This window comes from Cherax quadricarinatus, chromosome 1 (assembly GCF_038502225.1).
Source record: "Cherax quadricarinatus isolate ZL_2023a chromosome 1, ASM3850222v1, whole genome shotgun sequence".
Classification (NCBI taxonomy): Eukaryota; Metazoa; Arthropoda; class Malacostraca; order Decapoda; family Parastacidae; genus Cherax; species Cherax quadricarinatus.
In genome coordinates this window covers 6,059,713-6,080,080 of record NC_091292.1, presented here as the reverse complement: position 1 = coordinate 6,080,080, position 20,368 = coordinate 6,059,713, and the positions used below count along the sequence as shown (strand labels likewise).

General features: G+C 41.4%; 1 protein-coding gene across 2 annotated transcripts; it reads left to right on the top strand.

The window, feature by feature from the left end:
• The first annotated feature begins 815 nt into the window (after nucleotides 1-815).
• On the top strand, nucleotides 816-6,329 carry LOC128686837 (uncharacterized). Of its 2 annotated transcripts, none has more exons than XM_053773973.2 (6): nucleotides 816-933; nucleotides 2,363-2,461; nucleotides 2,823-3,491; nucleotides 4,082-4,213; nucleotides 4,756-4,935; nucleotides 5,228-6,329. In XM_053773973.2, exons 2-6 carry the CDS (start codon nucleotides 2,459-2,461, stop codon nucleotides 5,741-5,743), a joined length of 1,500 nt encoding a protein of 499 aa, XP_053629948.1. In that variant the 5' UTR covers nucleotides 816-933; nucleotides 2,363-2,458; the 3' UTR covers nucleotides 5,744-6,329. The 2 variants fall into 2 exon arrangements, with proteins under 2 accessions (XP_053629948.1, XP_053629956.1); XM_053773981.2 differs by having other exon boundaries at nucleotides 829-915.
• The last annotated feature ends 14,039 nt before the right edge of the window (nucleotides 6,330-20,368 follow it).

Sequence of the window (20,368 nt, the reverse complement as noted above, 5' to 3'; positions counted from 1 at the left end):
GAGTTATGCTCAACCCTCGTACACCTGTTTTGTTTGAGGGAAGGAAAGTTTAATGAGGAAAAACTCTTACAGAAAAAAGTGCATTTTTCCAAGAGTTTTCATCGCTATTTTATTATTATATTTATGACGTCATCAAAATGACGCGCTGATACAAAGTGTTATTTTCGTTACATTTATTTTTTTTCCGTATATTATTAGTTTTGTGTCAATGTTAAAAAAATACACTACATGGCATCTTCTCAAACTACTGGATTTTACAGGATAGATCACAGTGTCCAACCAGCCAGTTACCCACATAATGCCGAGATAATATATGCTGCTCATCGCTCCTCCTTACTTCGTTGACTTGGGGATTATCAGTCGAAATAATAAAAAAAGTCATGATTTTATTTTTTTGGCAAACTTCTAGTATACACTTCTGACTACCTTAACGTACAATAAAAAAAAATAACTGAAACCAGAGTAGTATTAAAAAAATTCCTAGTAGAACCCTGCTCCCCACCTTGAAGCTCCAGTTCCCCGAATTAAGCCTGAATGTCTTCCACATCCCCCCCAGGCGCTGTATAATCCTCCGGGTTTAGCGCTTCCCCCTTGATTATAATAATAATCCCCACCTTGAAGGACATGACGCTGACAGCTCTGTGAACCAACACACGTGTAGAACAAACTTAAGTTTTTACCGAAAGCAGAAAGACAGGCAGCTGAAAGTAGCCACGCTAAGATCAACGTATAAAACTAGATGAAGGTCGTGACCAAAATTAACCAGGAATAAGGTGACGTAAAGAGACTTGGGGAGCCAAGACCAACGACACTACCTCTCAGTTGCCTCTTGCTGCTTGTGGGCACATGGCCAGGCTGGTCTATCTCACATCCCCTGCTGCATCGCTGATCACTTCTCTGCCCTCACATGAAAGTGTAACATATAATTAAGCAGTGATTTCCCTTGGAGTGTGAAATGTTACGTGAATATGTTGAGCTAAGAAGGCTCGGTATAGGAAGCTATTGATATTCTGAAAAGTTTTGAGCCTAGTGTTTGTGTGTTGGTAGCCAGGCTGTCCCCAAGACGTTTATAGAAATTGTGACACCCGCCAACAGTCCTCTACACGTGTTACACTCACGTGTTACAGTAACAGCTGGGTGTAACACCTGCATTCCTGTAAATGTATTGCCATTTCAGTTGTAACACCTGCCAGCATTCCTCTAAATGAGTTACACTTTAGGCGTTATTTTAATGTATGTCAGCCTCCTCAAGGTGTTACTCTCTTAGATGTTGTTGTAACACCTGCCATGGTTTATGCTTAGTTTTGATTATAATAATAAAGTAACACTGAATGATTCGCCGGTACTGTTCCGGCCCGACGAGTCTTTTCCAGATGGTGGCCCGGCGACCCCTGCCAGCCATATATTGTCCTGTCATGTGGGTTTCGATAACGTGGATGGGGTAAGAATATTCACGTAGGCTGGTAGTACGTATAATATAACGGAAAGTATGGGAAGGCACCAACAGCCGACCTGCCTCTCTCTGCTTCCTATCCTGACTGACTCACAGTGCCTATGGGTGAGGGTGTTTGAAATCCTGCTATGGTCAGCAGCAATATGAATACAGTCAGTGATTCACGCAGAGACGGTTGGTAGTGAGTCATCTACTGGTACACTGGTTACTGGTAACTGGTTACTAGGAACTGGTACTACTACTGAGAGTCCTTCAGGTGTTGAACACATGACCACCGTTTTGATGTCTTCGTCCAACGTCAAGCATTAGGGCTCCTTGCCGTCTATTTTTGATTCATGCTTCAGTTTGCAGTGTATGCAGATTGTCAAGATTTTTTGTTCTTTATCGTAAATAGTCTCGTGACTGTGATGCTTTTTTCTTTAATTGTTTAATTATTATGTTTGTAATGTATTTAGTTACCAGCTGACCACTAAATCCATGGGGATCCATTAAACTCTCGAGACCTTGATTTGAAAGCCTAATACTCTTTTATGAATCGATTTTGTGTTATTGATATGTTTAGCTTTTGATTGAAGTGCTTATTCGTTAATTTACAATATTCAGAAAGCTAAATAGTTACTAAATGAAACAGTACATGTGCAGTTTTGGTAAGTAATCAACATGCAAGTGCTCTGACATGAATTAAATTATAGTTATTGTCCTTTCAATAGATGTGCCTTGAAGCTGGAGAAGAACTTGATCCAAGGAACTGGAGTTACCCTCCCCTTGGATAAAACCTTATTACCTACCATACCCCAGGGGCTGTAAAACCCCTACGGATTTAGTGTTCCCCATTTTAAGAACGTAAAGGTTATGGTAACTACTGGTCACGTCAGTGACTATAACCATCTAATAGCAAGCTCTTTACAGGCATATCACATGCTATTGACTCCATAACAACATCTCCCACACTGACTGACTCGAGAGTAGTGCAAGTGAATACACTCTACTCACTGATCATTATAAATGGTAAGAGAATTTTCTGTCTCCCTGGTAGTGACTAGGAAATATTTTTATTATTGTGATTGCACATTTAGTAACTAACCCGTGAAATAGCTATATGAGTATTGGTAGAAATATATTTTTGGTAGTCTATGTCAATCCTAAAGAAAATGCAATTAAGAAGCTAGTCAAAACGTTAACTATGTTGCCCTAAACCTGTTGTCTCTGTTCACCTAGCAGTAAATAGGTACCGGATCACATCACAGGGAGAATGTTAATATCTGAAATGAGCTGAGGCAGAATAAGAGCTTTAAGGCTATAACTTCAACTCTGTAAAAAAAAAAAATAGTAACTATTTTTACCTTTTCCTAACCCTGGCCGGCCAAAGGAAAACGACAACCCTGAGGAATGCAAAGTGTGTATCGTCAACTATGACAAAACTAAACATCGTCCTCGCACTTTACCGTGTGGACACACATTTTGCTCGCTGTGTCTCACTGGTATGATTAAGAAGGACAACCTCACCTGCCCCACCTGCCGTGTCCAACATAAAGCTTCATCCGCTACCCAGTTCCCCATTAGCTATGACATGGAAGCCATCATACGAAAACTGAAAGTTTTGCAGCTGACAGTAACACCATCACAGCCTAACGAGCGACGATCATTGATACAGGAGAAGGAGGACAGCATCAGTCGACTCCTTGGCAGTTTTCAGGAAGCTGTGATCCAGCTTGAGAGATACGAAGCGCAGCTTCACGACTGGAAGACTCAACATGAGGAACTACTCGCCAAAATCAACGATCTGGCAGAACGAAATAAAGCAGCGTTAAAACTGCTGGAAGATGAGTTAAGTATTTTGCTGTATCAGCGGAAAAAGGGTGAAGAGGGAGTAAAGCGACTGAAGACAACGCAGGAAAGTCTGGCGGCGGCCAATACTACCCTGGAGGCCGCTACAGCCCTGGACGACAGTGACCGCTGCAATGCTGACGTGGAAGAATGGATCCAGAACTGCCAGAAGATCTTTCCCGATATCACTACTATCCACACCTCCTTGAAAGTAAGCTGTTTATTCTTCAAGGACGGGTTCCTTGATGCTGGGGAAGGACTCTTAATACTGGAATCAAATCTGATTACCTCATGTTACCCATGTTATCTATGACCCTTACGAGTTTAGTGTTTCCTTATAAATATAATATCACGAGTGCAGCAGAAGCATCTTAGCCAGTCTTCGTTTATGTAATGCAGCTGCTTCACTTTTGTTTATCAGTGATATCAATCAAAATAAAAAAATTGGTTTCTAGGGGCAGGGCCTCCTTAAAATAACATTATAACTCTAGCGCACATTATAATATCTAGTCATACGTTCTAAATTAGAGCCGAATTCGCTGAGGTGCTTTGGAGTTGTGACAGTGATATAGCTGGAAAACTAGTACAATAAACAAGATATATTCACACCTATATGTTTCCTGTGATAGCCATGTTTATATTCCAACTGGGGAAACTTACTGTGTATAATAGTCATAAACTTATACTCCAGTGCCTGTTGCTAAAGGCATTAAGAGGAGTTTTAAGATATAGAGAACAAGTATATCAATGAAACTAAAAATGCACCAAGAAGACGTTTTCATTAGAGATGTTTGTATACAGGTGCGGGAATCGACCAAGAGGGCCCTGGAGATGATGGCAGACACTCACACACCTGAAGATGCTCCACCTCTCCTCGGAGACGCTAACTACACCATCATGGAAAAAGTGGATCAGCTGGCGCCAATATTATCAGTAAGTTCAAATGTATACATAAAAAAAAATGACAGACCTTCAAGACTCAAGGCTAGAAGATTTTTTCTAAGAATGTTTGAGAATCTAGAAAGATGGTGTAATAACGAATTTTGACATTTATAACCTACATGGCTACTAGAATTATATATTTAAGTATATTAACCCCTTATGTGGAACTTCCTATAATCAAAATTTGTACACATTAGTCACATAAAAAAATGAAAACTATATGTGAAAATGGCCTTGCATCAGATTTAGAACACCTCGGCTTTTTAAAAATATAACTATATACACTGCGGGGTTTGTCTTTCAATGTATATATACGGAGAGTTTAGTTCCTCTTTTATGGATTTGACCCTTATGGGTTTAGCGGTTAGTTATGAATAATAATAATAATATATCATTGATTAAAGTATTCCTTAATGGTAGAGAGCAGGTGACACGCAGCCTTAATGACCCTTAATAGTCGATAGGCTTGAAGCCCCATTAACCAATCAATCAACCAGAAAAAAAACAGTTAATGAGATTAATACTTTCACTAGATCGAGAACCTCAGAAGGCTGAGTGGACCTGTTAAGGCTTTGATAGAGGGAGAGAAGGTAGTTGCTGTCCAACAGGACCAAGGTCGCCAGCTTTCGTCTCGCATCACTCTACACCGAGGACGGCTGCATCTGCACACGCTCTTGGACCAGCCTACACCAGTCCATGCCCACACTCTCGAGGTAATTGTTTCACACCTAACACGAAATTAACGCCTCTCATATCTTCTGCATTTTGACGTCCTGAGAATTAAAACAGTATGGTAAGAAGCCGATTACAGAGGAATCTTTATTGTGCAACATTAGCAGACTGGCGATCAAGCTTCCACTGCTTGTTCTGAGTGACCTACATGGGTTTAGGGCTTCACATAAACATTTAAGGAATTGCATCATATAATTTAATTTTTTTTCGTTTGTTGTAATAAGATAATTTTGTATCCTTTATTATATGGATTTTAATCAACTTTTTTTCCAGCACGGGACACTAATGAGTCTATTAGATCGTCGGTCCACTCTGGTCTTCCTGGATCTCGGCTGGGCTGGAAATCCCCGAGGGAGAGTCTACATTCGCCTGAGCCCTGATACAGGACTCGCTAAACAGTTCCTCTTAATGTGCACTGGCCTGCGGGGTGTCACCTACGCCAACACGCGCATACTGGAGGTGTGGAACAAGGGCACAGAGTTTGAGATGGTGGGAGGCGGGGACTACGAGTGTAACAATGGCCAGGGAGGAACACCTCTTCTGGAGGGGCTGACCAACTGTGAGGCGTATAAGAGACCAGCAAGAGCTGGCACGGTTAGAGCTCTTCACGGCCCTGAGAGCAACAAGAGTGCTCAGTTCTCAATCACTACCAGAGACTGTGTCAACAGAGAGTGGTATTGGGCCTTCGGCCAGGTGGAAAGCGGCTTGGATGTAGTGAAGACGGTAGCCAGCCACAAGAGTATCAGAGACGTGACAGTGATGGATTGTGGCGTCCTGCTGCCTCCTTGATTCACTTTGTCGTCTCGCTGCTCATCTACATAAAAAAATCAAAATATCTTTGATGGCGCGAGTGAACCCACGTGAGTTCTACTGCCTCGTCGAGACCTCTTCGGACTCTTCGTTGTCCCATTGCTCAAGTTTAACATATATAATGGCACAAGTGAATCCATGTGGCCTCTTTTGTGCCATTAACTAATGCTTAACACACGTCTTTGTTTGGGTCTGTGATACATCTACAATCATCACAGACTGCAAAATTAACTTTGAGCAGCAAATATTTTGATGCAGTAAAGTCGAAGCCTCATCATCAAAACAAAACAAAAATTCTGCTCAAATCTCGCACATACGACCCGGGACGTGCAAGTGCAGTTTTTTTTTTTTTTTTTTTTGCCCAGTTACAGTTTTATTTTTTACTTAATATAAAATGCTATATTTTCCGTGTTTAGATTTATGTTTCATGTTGATGTTAAATAACCAGTGAGTTTTTATTGTTAAAATGTTATTTTAAAAGTTCTGTCAATGTAGTTACTGACCAGTTTATTCTTTTAATACAGTTGATTATGAAACATGTGTAAATAAAGAACAACACATACTATTTTCTATCTGGAAATTAAGTCACTTTCCTCGAATCAAACCTGATTACCTCCCATTCCCCAGGCGCTGTGTAACTCCTAGGGCTTAGCTTTTTCTGGAATGTAATAACAATAATAGCAATCATATTATAATAAAGGTAAGCGCTAAACTCGAAAGGTTCATACAGCACAGCAATAATTTGGCTATTGCTTCATCGTATGTTACTGTGTATATTGCGTCATACACTTTTATTTATTGTTTCATTATTTTACTGCAACGCTGTGATGGTTCCAGTATCATACTACTGTGTTATGCTCTATTATTTGGTGCCTTGATGCCGGTGGAGGACTCTGAATCCCGGGAAATAGAGCCACCCTCCACTTTCTTCGGATCAAGCCTGATTGCCTCAGTCTCCTGGCTCTATGACCTCCCCGTGTGGGTTTAGCTCTTACCCAAGGCATCCAGGTTGGTCAGATTTGCCCTTCAGTTGGCTATGATGGTCAGTGGGCTAGAGAGCCTATCAACTACACGAGGGTCATTAAGGATGCGTCACCTATTCATCACCTATCAGGAATAATACTTAAAATAATTATTAATGTAACCTCTCAGTATATACACGCATTATATATATATATATATATATATATATATATATATATATATATATATATATATATATATATATATATATATATATATATACATAGATACACACACAGCCAGGGTTAACGTGGCTTGCCCGCCGGCTGAGTAATTCATCACTCTTCGTCCTCCAATGAGGGTAATACTGTGTAATTTATTACGCTGAACTGTGTCATTTATTTCAATTAACACTTGTCAATATACACTGGAGGCAAAATATCGTAATAGGCACATACCATTATGTTCCTAATGTTGTAACAAAGTGATTTATTTATGATTTTTATTAGTTTTACCCTCCAGAAAAGGGGGGGATTTGAAGAGGTGAAGGGCTCTTGATCTAAGGAATTGGAGCTGCCTTCCACATACTCGAATCAAACCTAATTACCCCTTTCACTCGCCTTAGCCATAAATAATAATAATAATAAATTATTATTATTATTATTATTATTATTATTATTATTATTATTATTATTATTATTATTATTATTATTAGCAAGCCGTTTTAGTTTTTTCGACATTTAATACTTTAATAAAGTGAGCCGTATAAATTCGAAAATACCAATGGTATAAAAGGGTATCTTAAGTACTTGTGAGTGGCTGCCCTGTGGGATGGTACTTTGGATCCTTGTCAAGGATCCAGAGCTCAACAGACTGGGGATCTTCCTTTGAATTGGTACGTGCATTACAAAGTGTATCTCAATAAATGGTCATAAAAAGAAAACTCCTAAGTTAGGTTAGGTTAGGTAAGATTCGTCAGGAAAGAGGACAAGTGTTTCCTGACTCGGGTCTTTGTCATATGATGAAATGTCACAGGAGCTTTTAGTCATCTGACCGAGGCCTTCCACTGGCTAACCGGTCCACCTCTTTAAAAATTAGCATTATTAAACTCCTAAGTAGGTTGTATATTCCTGTTAATAAAATAACCCATAACTATTTCCTACTCCGTCATCTTCTTCTATTCTCCACCTCCTCCTCTTCGTCCTCCTCTCCCTTGTCCAACACACTTGGGCTCTTCCCCTCCCTCCTCTTCCTTTCATACACAAGATAAGATCAAAGAGAATGAGCAGTTTCGTTATGTTTAATGGATGAATGAGCATCATCAGTGTCTGAGCTGTGTACGTCCGTCACTAGATATCCGCGCTGTGTGTGCCTCTGTGTATGTATGCTCGCGCGAGCATGTCTGTGTGTGTGTGTGTGCCTGTGAATGTGCGCGCGCGTTAGTGCATATGTGTGTGTGGTGTGCATGTGAGTAGTGTGCATATGTGTGTGTGTGTGAGGGCAGTGTTTGGAGGGTCGAGTGAACCCGTGTTTGCCCGTGTGCTCGGATGCGTAAGACTGTTTGAACATGGAGATGCGGTTCCTACAATGTAACCCAAAGGTTATGACGACGGAGAGTGCGTGTGTGTGTGCATGTGTGTGTGTGTGTGTGTGTGTGTGTGTGTGTGTGTGTGTATCTGTCTTAAGTGTGTATATGTGTGTGTCTGCCAATGTGCATGTGTAACTAGGCATACGTGCATGATCTTGTGCCTGTGCTTGCAAGTGTGACTGCGTCTTTCATCTCAGCGTTCCTTCGTCTTCAACTAAAAGCAGGAACTTAGCATTTATGTGTCCGCCATTTTTCTGTCTCCAATTTTACACAGATCTCATCAATGATACTTCCTTTTCTTGAGGTCCTGTGCCATTATTTATTATTTTCTCTCTTCCACTGTTATTCTTCCATGTCCTCTTCCACGTCCTATATTATTCCACGTCATCTTTCACCTCTATATTTCCACGTCTTCTCTTTTTCTTCCTCTGATCCTTGACCCTTGTCTTTAAGGTGCTGTCGACAAGCTTTACTGGTTCCTGGCCTGTAAACAATATCATACCTACTTGTGAAGCTGTGCATGGAACTTATTTCTACCATTCATCAAGCTCATTTCCCTAAGCACTCTGAGACTGTGCAAGTATTTTTCCTAATAACATTCTCCTTTCCTCCCTAATCCTAAATATTCTCCCCTCCCTCTCTTCCCTTCTACACCGTGGACCAGCCCTGTAGACCTTTCCGCCATTGCTTCAAGACCACCCCTGGAGACTTCTCCATCTCTGGTCCAGTGACCAGCTCTTTAGATCTGTCCACTTCTGGTATAAGTCCAGCCCTGGAGACCTCTCCACCTCTGGTCCTGAGACCTGCCCTGGAGGCCTCTCCACTTAGGCAGTTACCAGGCATGGAGACCTCTCCATCTCTGGTCCAAGACCGGCCCTGGGGACCTCTCCATCACTGGTCCAGGACCCGCTCTACAGACCTCTCCACCTTTCATTTTAAGCTCTCAAACACAAGACTCTTACCAGACCACCTCAGGGCCCGGCTCTCTTTGATGGATGTTGAGGAGGGGGGAGTGAGAGAGAGAGTTAGGTAGAAGGAGGGAGGCAGGTATGAGGAGGAAGAATGATTTAAGGGAAGGGGTTGTTAGAGGGGAAAAAAGGTAGGAAGTGCAACAGCAACAACAACAACAACAACCACAATCAACAACCACAACCGCCACTACTTACGGTATTACGAACTTACAACTAGACACAGTATTGAGGTTTTGCAGTAATGTCATAGGTTACTGACCCACCATACTGGACGTCAGGGCAAATAAATACACATACTATGCCTATTTTGACATTTTCCTCATTCTTATAAGTCTCTACGAGGGGTTACTGCTTGTTGTGCTGCATGTGTAGTAACCAACAAGGTGATTTGCCAAATCTTGCATTCCACAAGTTTCGTAAAGATTTAGAAAAACTAGAAAGATTTATTAATAGCATGAGGCTAAACAGATGAGAGCCAACAGAATGCATCCGTCTGTGTAGCCACATTTCATCGCAGCCTTATGCAAACTTTTCTCTGATTATTAAAAAATAATAATAGTAATAACAATATAAATTTTGTATTATTTTGATACCACGTTGATTTTTTAAACACTTTGTTGCAGTCAGGTGACCGAGTTGTCTATTCCGAGGTCTGAATAAAGCTGTCAAAGGCTTAGATAGATTCCTGTCAACAGGTCTTAGTATGTAATGCCGGCTGTATTGTGGAAGTACAGAGAATATTGAAGTCCTGATAACATGACTTACTGGAAGCTTCTTACAACTCACTGACATCTTCTGAAGTAACTTTAGGCATACGTATTGCAATGTCGACCGGCAATGGGTTGCAGCGAGGCTTCTTGGCTGGGATCGAAAAATCAATTTTCGAAACCATAGTGAGAAGTTGAATGATACCTCCAGGCCTTTCGTGTTGCAATCAACACATCATTAGGAGCTTGTAATGCTGCAGAAAAGAGGAGGAGGTCCAAGCAAATACGATCTTTTCTGCAACATTGCAAGCTCCTGATATTTTGATTGCAACATGAAAGGCCTACAGCTATCATTCAACTCCCCCGTGGTTGTTTTGCATCTTGTATCGGTTGTTAGCTATTTTTCCATAATATATATATATATATATATATATATATATATATATATATATATATATATATATATATATATATATATATATATATACATTATTACCTACAGTGAGAGCTTCAAAGGCGCATACACACTATAAAACTCGTACACATTAACACAGAAGCAGTCTAGACAAAGCCGAGAAAAATGTAACAAAAAGTCGTGAAGGTGATCCAAGGAAGCTCAACAAGAAAGAACAAAAACAGAAGACAGAAAAACAAATAAGGGGCCCTAAGGGCTCTCCCAACAACAAATGAGGCCGGTGCTGGGCGGCCTTGAGACAATGGCCACTCTGCGATCAAAGGCCCGGGCCCTTAACAAATCAGAAATAAAAAAGAATATGTCAAAAGAGACCGCGCCAAAAAATGTTGCATCAAAGCGAAGCAGCGTCCGGTGTTTGGGGCCTCAGAGTTGCCAACGACCTGACCTCAACACCCCAGTACTAAACTTCAAATACTCTAAAAATCACACATAATACTATTATGGGAGTTACAGGAAATATTTAAAAAAACAACTGTCCTTGCTTAAAAAGGAATAAATATTTCATTTATCAAGTCAGGCACACGGGAGAGGTATGTTCATGAGCGCTGCTTCAGTCATGAACCCGAGCGAGGCTGCTTCACTGCTCCACAAAAATCGGCTTCAAAGGAGTCATTATCCTAGTGATGAGGTTTACAGAGATTTTCTTTTAAAGTTCGTTTTTTTTTTCCTCTCGTCATCACTGGAAAGCAAGAAGTTCGGGAGGATTTCAATTCGTGTTGAGTGGACTTGTGCTCAATACTGCAGAGGGAATTGAGTGCTTCGTTAGTAAGAACTCTTCTGGTAAGAGTGTTCTTCCGCTTCTGAGTCTCCTTCAGAAGTAAAAGATACAGTCTTGAGTGTGGTAATGTTGGCGTCCTGGTCATCACTGGTCAGTTCTGGTCATCACTAGTCACCTCGGGTCATCACGTCATACCTGGGAGAGGAATCACCACTACGTGAGTCATTAAGGCCGAAATTGACATTAACCATCAAGTATGCATTAATTAATCAATAAAAAGATACGTTTTAGTAACTCACTGTATATACACTAAGATATACACATGTTTAAATAGTGAGATTATACACCTCTATGTAAATACAGAGATATACTTCTGTATATATACAAAACTGAGAAATATCTCTCAGTGTATATACACTGAGAGATATACCTCAGTGTATATTCACTGTCGTCCGAATTGTTTACATATATCAATACGGTCACATACTTCAAATTAAGGGAAAATGAAAATATATAATTTTAATGATTACACTCAAGCTTAGTTTTCATTTTTTGGAACCTCAGTGACAGGATCATAGATGACTCAAAATCACATCATATTGTATAGCAAATTTGTTTAATCCTGAATTCCATATGGTCTGACTCTAGTGGCTAGGATACCTGGCTTTCACCCCGGACGTCCGGGTTCGATTCCCGGCATGGGAATTAGTTTTATCGTGATAACACGTATAAATTGTATATGGTTATGAGGGAAACAAGAGCAGTTAAAAGGGGTTCTTTCAGATACAATATTCAGACATAAGATTAGGAAAAACATGAGCCCAGTTAAATGTCACCCAAGTTGGTATCTTGGAGATCAATAATTGTACAGGTCAGGAAGGAAATGAATTATACAAGATCTTACACATCTTGATTGATTGAGACCAAACCTTGAAGAGTTTTTTCCAAGGTTTTAAAGGAGTTTAATTAAAGAGGAATCAAACTAGAGTACCTTCAACAAATCACTACAAACGGGTATCATATCAGTTAAGTGGAATATAGCAAATGTGATACTCATTGATAAGGAAGGGGATAAGTCCTTATCTTCCAATTAGAGTAGATCAATTAGCCTAACCTTAAATGAAGGAAAGTTGGTTAAATCAATAAATTCAAATACCACTCGAAGCCTCTTTAAAAGATATGTGATCGAAGAATCTCAACACTGCTATACAAAAGAGCATTCTTGCCTGTTAAATCTTCGGGGACCCGTGGCCCGATTAGCAAAGTTCTCGCTTCACATGCTGAATGTCTGAGTTCGATTCCCTGAAGGGGTGAAAACATTCGGCGCGCTTCCTTACACCTGTTCACTTAGCAAGTAGGTACCTGGGTGTTAGTCGGCTGGTGTGGGTCGCATCCTGGGGGACAAAATTGAGAACTCTAATGGAAATAAGACAGAGTCCCTCGATGACGCACTGCCTTTCTTGGGTTATCCTGGGTGGCTAGCCCTCAGGGGTTAAAAATCCGAACAAAACCTTATCTAACCTTCCTCACTCAGGTATTCGAGGCGGTAGACCAAGATAAAAATTGTGTATATGAACTCTGTAAGATCCTTGATAAAGTCCCGCACAGGAGACTGGTTACGAAAGTAGCGGCGCATGGTATAGGAGACATTATCTCCTGGTTAAAGACATGGCTTACAGATAGGCAATAGAATATGCATAAATGGTGAGAAATCAGAATGGGAGCCATTACCAATAGTTTATCATAGGGATCAGTGTTGGAACCTTCATCATACTCCACATAAGCGACATTGACGAGGGAATAAACAGCAACATACGTAAGCCTGCCAGCGGCACTAAAGCCGTCGGATAATTTCTGAGGACAAGAAATCTATAGGATGACCTGAATAAGTTAATATTTTGTTCGAAGAATTACGGATGCAGTTCAGTAAGCCTGCTGCAGCAGTTTTCACACCAGTATATTTTTTCCTTGTTGTCAGAGTAAAAGAAAAGTATATCTTTCAGAATAGGTAGTATATAGGTAGTATATATAAAGTATATCTTTCAGATTTGGTAAGTGTTTTAGGTTAATTTAAGGACAGATACATTTCTTAGGTTACCTCTTTCTCTCTCTCTTAATTCCGGGATGAGTGCTTGTCAGCGCCATCTGTGCTCCAGAGGTCGTACCTTCAAGTGTCCGTCTGGTAACTCAGTACAAACTTTTTTTTCTTAATTTCTTTGTTTACATTTGGCTCAGGATGAAGGTGAAGGTCACTTCACCTACCATCTGGGATTTCTGCGCCAGTCTTGGTGGAATGTGCACGCGTCTTGCTGTATCACTGTCTTGGGCATCAGTGACGAGCTTCCATGGTTTCCTCTCACGACGCGTCTCATACACTGCCCACTGCTGGGCGTTGGTCGGGCGCCATACATTATCTCTTATAGGTCTCAGGAAAGCCTGTCGATGTTGAGAGCCATAGAAATAGTTTACAGGGGTTATACATTCCCAATGATTATATTTTGAATTTGCTCTAATTATAATACATATAATTTGATACAATATAAGGCTCAGAAGAAAGCCTCTAATTATGCAAATGCATTTCGGACAAACTAATTAGAAGGCTTAAATGCTACCAATAACTAGGTTGGGAAACACTGTTTCTTTTACTGGAAAAAAACTTGTTTCCTCTGCATTACCCGGCCAGATATGGGAAATATATTCACCAGGCTTCTGGGTGCAGGACTCATCAGGCTCCAGCCGTCATAGCCTGATACATCAACCTGGCAACTGTAAGTTTAAGTACAGGTACACATAAGTACAATTATACAGATTTAGGTGATTACAATAATTGTACATAGTAGCCACGGGTTAAGCGCTCCCCCATAATACTACTACTAATAATAGTAACATCATATGTGAAAATTACCTAGGATAACCCCGTAAAAAGTCAGACCAAATAATACGTTTCCACTTGGGTCCTTGTAAATTGTATCTGTCCTTTGTGCGCTTTGATTAGTTATGTAGTTATTTTCTCATATGTGTCAGCATAGTTGCTGATCCCTGTATTCCCAGTATTATATAGCATAGCATATTAGTATCATCCCTGTGCTTTAGACACGAGATCCCTCGTAGGCCTTTGGCTTTGTGTGACGTCATAGGGATACACATGGGCAGTGATCCCCCTGTCCCGTCCTCACTCGGCGGCAGACCTACAAGACGTGAACAGGCTTGGCACCGGGCTCCATCTCTCATCTCAGTCTGACAATATATTTACCATCCTACAAGTGTGTCTACTTTCAACCTACGATATCTCCATTTAAGAACCCTTACGATAAATGGTGACAGCGGTGAGCCTGTAATTCTGACGATTACAGCGATTTCTGGAGATAAAGTTGTCGACCAGCAAGACGGCCATTTCGCGTTACCAGTAGGCCTACCGAGGTTCACCCCATCCAGCTACCTCAAGCCAGCTACTCTACCAGCTTCTACATTATTCACTGGTCAGTCTCTTTGTATTAGTGTTAACTGCTTTTTGCATTACTCCCGAGGGGTTGACCCGAGTTTGCAAAATAAGCCAGCTTCCAGTCTGTGGTGGGGGAGTCAGTACACCCGAGCCCAGTCCAGCCTAGCCTACTCCATCCAATTATTTTGCCTGCCAAGCCAGCTTCCACCCCTGCTGTGCTCCTCGTGTGAAGTTATCAAGCTATTCTGTGTGAAGGGTTAAGATAAGCCAGCTAGCAACTAACCCAGGTGTCTTACCCCAGTACTCAAGCAAGCCACATGAGTAGCCTTCATCGCTTGTGATTCAAGTTCCAAGCATTCTGAGTGCTCCTTGTCATCCTTGTGGTGTTGTAGTATTTCGTGGGTTTCTTCTAAGCCAGCCGGCTTAGAATTATCTTCGCGGCAGTGTGGGTTTTCTCAGTGAGGCTTACGACGTTCAACCCATAAGCCCAGCCACTCACGATCACGTGTGTCGCACCATTGCCGGTCTCAGACGCCTCGCTCAGCCATTACCCACAAACCCAACTACAGTCGGCCATTACAACTCACCTACCTCATCAGTGTTTTGGTGCACTGCTAAGGGTTGTAGCACCATATTTTAAGGACCACATAGGGGGTCAAGAGCTAGAGTGTGGCGCGCCATCTTTAAAAGCCTCCTGTGTGTTGTCTCTCGCCGATTTAAGTGCAATTCTACGATCATCTGTGCAGAGGACAGCAGCAAGACGATAAAAACAATCCATCAATCTCATTTTTTTCAAGTGTTACAGCTATAATATTTTTTTTTTTAGAGACATTTGCGAGTGTTGAGACATTTCTTTTGTGTTCCCAGTGAATTTTTCTCTTAGTGACATTCAGTGACTCTTGATCAGACTCAGTGTTTATCATGTACTGATTGCATAAATTTCTTTTAATCTCCTTAATTCAGTGTTAATTTTCGTGCATTATTTTATATCTGTTGTGTTGTGTATCTTTTTATACACTTGAAGTAAGTACTTAGTGTTTCCTTTGTTGTGTGTGCAACATATGAGCAATATAGAACTTGTGTTTAAACTTCAGAATTCCAGTGTATTAACTCAGTAAATTTTTCACCTCATATTCTGCATCACAACTCAGTGTTGTCTGTTATTTTTTTTTTCTTCCCAGCATTTGTGTAATTTTATTATTTTTGTTCCCTGTGTGTTGAACATTCTTGTGTTCATATTCCTTTATTCAGCCAGTGTTTAATTTGTCTTATTTCCACAGACAATAGTGCCATTTTTTAAGTCCCAGCAAGAGCTCGTATTTACAAAATTTTTCACACATCAAGTTTCATTGCAAGAAAATTCTAGTACTGTGTTCATGTTGATGTGTTGTGTCCTGCATCTCTGTAAGTGTTGTATTCCTTTTTGTTGTGTGTTTTTTTTTGCACCTATTTTTTTTTTCATATTTTATTGAACAAATTCACTCTTAGTGCAATTTTTAAGTTCTCCTTTTAAAGTAAATTTTTCTTTTGCTTGTTGTTTAAGTGCAGTTAAGAGTTAAAGTGTTCATTCCTTGATATATTTCTTTTCTTGTGTGTTATAATTTTTATTATTGCACATTGACTCATTTTGCAATAATTCTTGTGCAAATATTGTGTTGCTATTAAAGTTTTTCTTGCAGAAAATTTTATGCAGTGTTGTGCAATACAGTTTATTACAGTGCAGTTTCTTATGCTCTGTTCTGTCCATTAGTACAAGCTTCTGTCCATAATGCGCCCGTTCATGTGTTCATGGACTCTGGTGCGCAAGTTAATATCATTAGGTCTAGCTTGTTTAAAGAGAAGCGGTTACGACGTATCCTCCTCGTTGAACCAACTACTGTAACCTTCCTTGGTGGAGTAGCTGGTTCTCTTCTGCGAGTCCGAGGTCAGACTTCGCTCACCTTTACTATCCAAGGCAGAGACTTTACTGCTGCTTTTCTTGTTGTCGACCAGATTACTTTCCCTGGTGACCTTCTTCTGGGATTTGCTTCCATGCGAGACTTACGCATTGTGCTCGACCCGTACCGATGGCATGCCCAAATAGATGACTTAATCGTTCCATTCTGGGGTTACCAGCTTGGATCAGAAATCTGTCATACTGCTGCAGAGTATGATGTACGCATTAAGTCCTTACAAGCCAATGCAATTTCCAGTAGCGTACCCAAGCGGTCAGGCACTGGTAATTCTGTCACTCCCATTAGTGTTCCACCTATACCTTCAGACTTGCAGGATAGTGTTCCGTTGCCTCAAGTGTCCGGGGACACTCAGACTGCCTTGAGTGCACAGCCTATCCCTGCAATGACTGCTAGTTCGAGTAGTAGTTTCTCCACAGGGGATGCCTTGTCAGAAAACGATTACTTGCAACTAGTAATGCCATCTCTTGTTGATGTGACATGCTGTCTGCAGAAAGACGTCTCTGTTACAGCAAGTGTTCTCACTAGAGTGTCTGTTGTTGTTCCTTGTGTTTCAGATGGTGATCCCATCCTAGTTGACAGTAATCAGTGCATTGTAAGAAGTTATTTCTCGAGTAACTTTCACATGTTAACGTTTGTAAGTGTAGTTTCTTTATAGCTGATACCTCGTGTCACTGTGTGCGACTCAGATTGAATATCAGCATTGTTCACCGTGTTCATTTCTTTTCTCCTGTGCTTGCAGTTGAGATAGTAGATTCGTTCTCCCTTGCTCATATTGCGTGTTATAGCGTTAATTTTTTCAACCGGGGGGAGTCATCCACTCCACCGAGTTTGTTCTTTCCTCCAGTAAGGAAGAACTGTTACCTTTATTCCAGAACAAACAGCCTACTGGAAGGTTAGCCAGATGGACCTTGACTATCCAAGAGTTCAATCCCACTTTTAAAAATTTACCTGGCAAGTCGAATGTAGTCGCAGATGCTTTATCGCGACACGTTAGTGTAGTTACTGCAGATCCTCCATTTGCTGTCGAGGATGTCAAAAATGCCCAAAGAACCGATCCCTTGTGTTCTGGTGTGATTCGATTCCTGCTCCAGGAAGATCTTATTCTTACTGTGAAGCCACCAGCATCCATTAGTGACTTTGTAATGAGCCAAGAATTACTGTATCGAATAGTCGAGTTGAGTACTCCTAGCAGACGAATTAGTAATTCCACAGTCACTAGTGATTGTACCTGTATCTTGTAGATACTCCTTCAGATCTCTCTCAGTCAAGGCATGTGTTAGCCATTACAGAGGAATTCGACCCTCCCAGAGATGATAACCATTCTGCATATGTAAACCTAACCCTTGCAGAATTGGGTTTAAATGTACATAGTTTGTATAATTAGATGTCCGAGATGAATGAAATTGTCAACTGTGTGTTTATTATTAGCTGATCAGTTTGTCAGAAATTTTCGTGTTCACGTTCCCTCCGTATTCTGAGAATTAACAGTCTAGATTTGTGTGCACCGAATCTGCCTTTCTGTTAAACACTTCTTTGTATATATTTATTCTTCCTCAGAATCCGTAGAGTGCATGAATACAGATCGATCGATCAATTCCATCCATATTGTATAATGATTTGTTCTTATAGTTTGTAATGATTACGTTAACACCCATTACGTCAAAATCATGTTGTACCATCCATTAGTTCTAAGTTATATATGCATTTGTTATTGTATAGAATCAGCCCAGATCCGCCTGCCTGTTCAGCCTATAGTATAGTAGTGTATGTCGGGACGACATACGTAACATGACCGAGCTGTCAGCATAGTTGCTGATCCCTGTATTCCCAGTATTATATAGCATAGCATATTAGTATCATCCCTGTGCTTTAGACACGAGATCCCTCGTAGGCCTTTGGCTTTGTGTGACGTCATAGGGATACACATGGGCAGTGATCCCCCTGTCCCGTCCTCACTCGGCGGCAGACCTACAAGACGTGAACAGGCTTGGCACCGGGCTCCATCTCTCATCTCAGTCTGACAATATATTTACCATCCTACAAGTGTGTCTACTTTCAACCTACGATATCTCCATTTAAGAACCCTTACGATATATGTTCACCAACACTGACTTCACTGTGATTGTTTAAGGTAAATTTTTAACTGATATCAACACTATCTTAATGTTTTTCTGTGTACATATCAAATACCTAAACAAGTTTACAATTTTACGTGGATAAACGTGTGTACTGGTGATGTGGCCAGCTACGCAATAATTACCTTGGTATTTTATATGTTGTAATCATATCTCCTTGTTTAGGTGTGTGTGTGTGACACCACGTCTGGGACGCCTATTGCACCACACCTGGGATACCCTCCACACCACACCTGGGACACCCATTACACTACACCTGATATACCGATTTCGCCACACCACACCTGGGATGTCCACTATACTTAGGAGGCCCGCCACACCTGGGACGCCCACCACACCACCTGGGACGCCCACCACACCTGTAACGCCCACCACACCACTTGAGACTCCCACCATACCTGGGACGCCCACCACACCACACCCGGGACGCCCACCACACCACGCCTAGTATTGCGCCTTTATATCAACTTTTACCGATGCGTGAATAGATCGATCGATTTTATTCATGTTTTGATCACAAAGTGTATCTGAGAGACGGACACAAATCTATATCATCAAACAAGCTGCGTGAATACCTCCAGGAGGGAGAGAGGATGGTAGTGAGCGAGTGGAGGCAGTGAGGTAAGAGGGGGAGAGAGGGGTGCTTCATGGGGCGTGGGGAAACGGGAACAGGGAAAGGCTGTATTGTTCTACTGCTTGTATTATTAGTATGAATTATCAATAAATTATCAGCGAGAGCTCTTAGAAGGGGAAAAGCAGTGTGTGTGTGTGTGTGTGTGTACTCACCTATTTGTGGTTGCAAGGGTCGATTCATAGCTCCTGGCCCCGCCTCTTTACTGATTGCTACTAGGTCCTCTCTCTCCCTGCTCCATGAGCTTTATCATACCTCGCCTTAAAACTATGTATGGTTCCCGCCTCCACTACGTCACTTCCTAGGCTATTCCACTGCCTGACAACTCTATGACTGAAGAAATACTTCCTAACATTGTGTGTGTGTGTGTGCGTGCGTGTGCGTACTCCTATATGCAGTTGCAGGTGCCGAGTCTCAGCTCCTGGCCCCGCCTCGTAGCTGGTCGCTACTAGATTAACTCTACCCTGGCTTCGAGAACCTTATATAACCTCTTCTTAAAGCTGTGTATGGATCCCGTTTCTCTTTGCAGGTCGTTCCATTTCCTGACCATTGTAAGGCTGAAAAAAATATTTCCTGAAGTCCATATGGCTCATCTGTGTTGTCAACTTCCATCTGTGCCCTCGTGTTCCTGTTGCTCCATCTCACAATCTGTCTCTATTCACCCTGTTAGTTCCTATTAATATTTTTTACGTTATCATATCACCCCATGTCCTCTCCTCCAGCTTCATTAGGTTAAGTTCCTTTAACTTCTCCTGATAAGCCCCTCAAGGGAGGAAATACCGACACAATGGCAATATAAACACAATATAAACACGTAGTCAATAAAGGATCACATTATACTGCATTTGTGTTTATATTGCCCTCAAGGGAGGTTCCTTGACGCTGGTGAGGGGCTCTTCATCTAGGGAATTGGATCTGTGTTCCAGTTCCCTGAATTAAGCCTGAACACCTACCATCCCCCCCCCCCACAGGCGCTGTATAATCCTACGGGTTTAGCGCTGGTGGGGGGGGGAGGATTC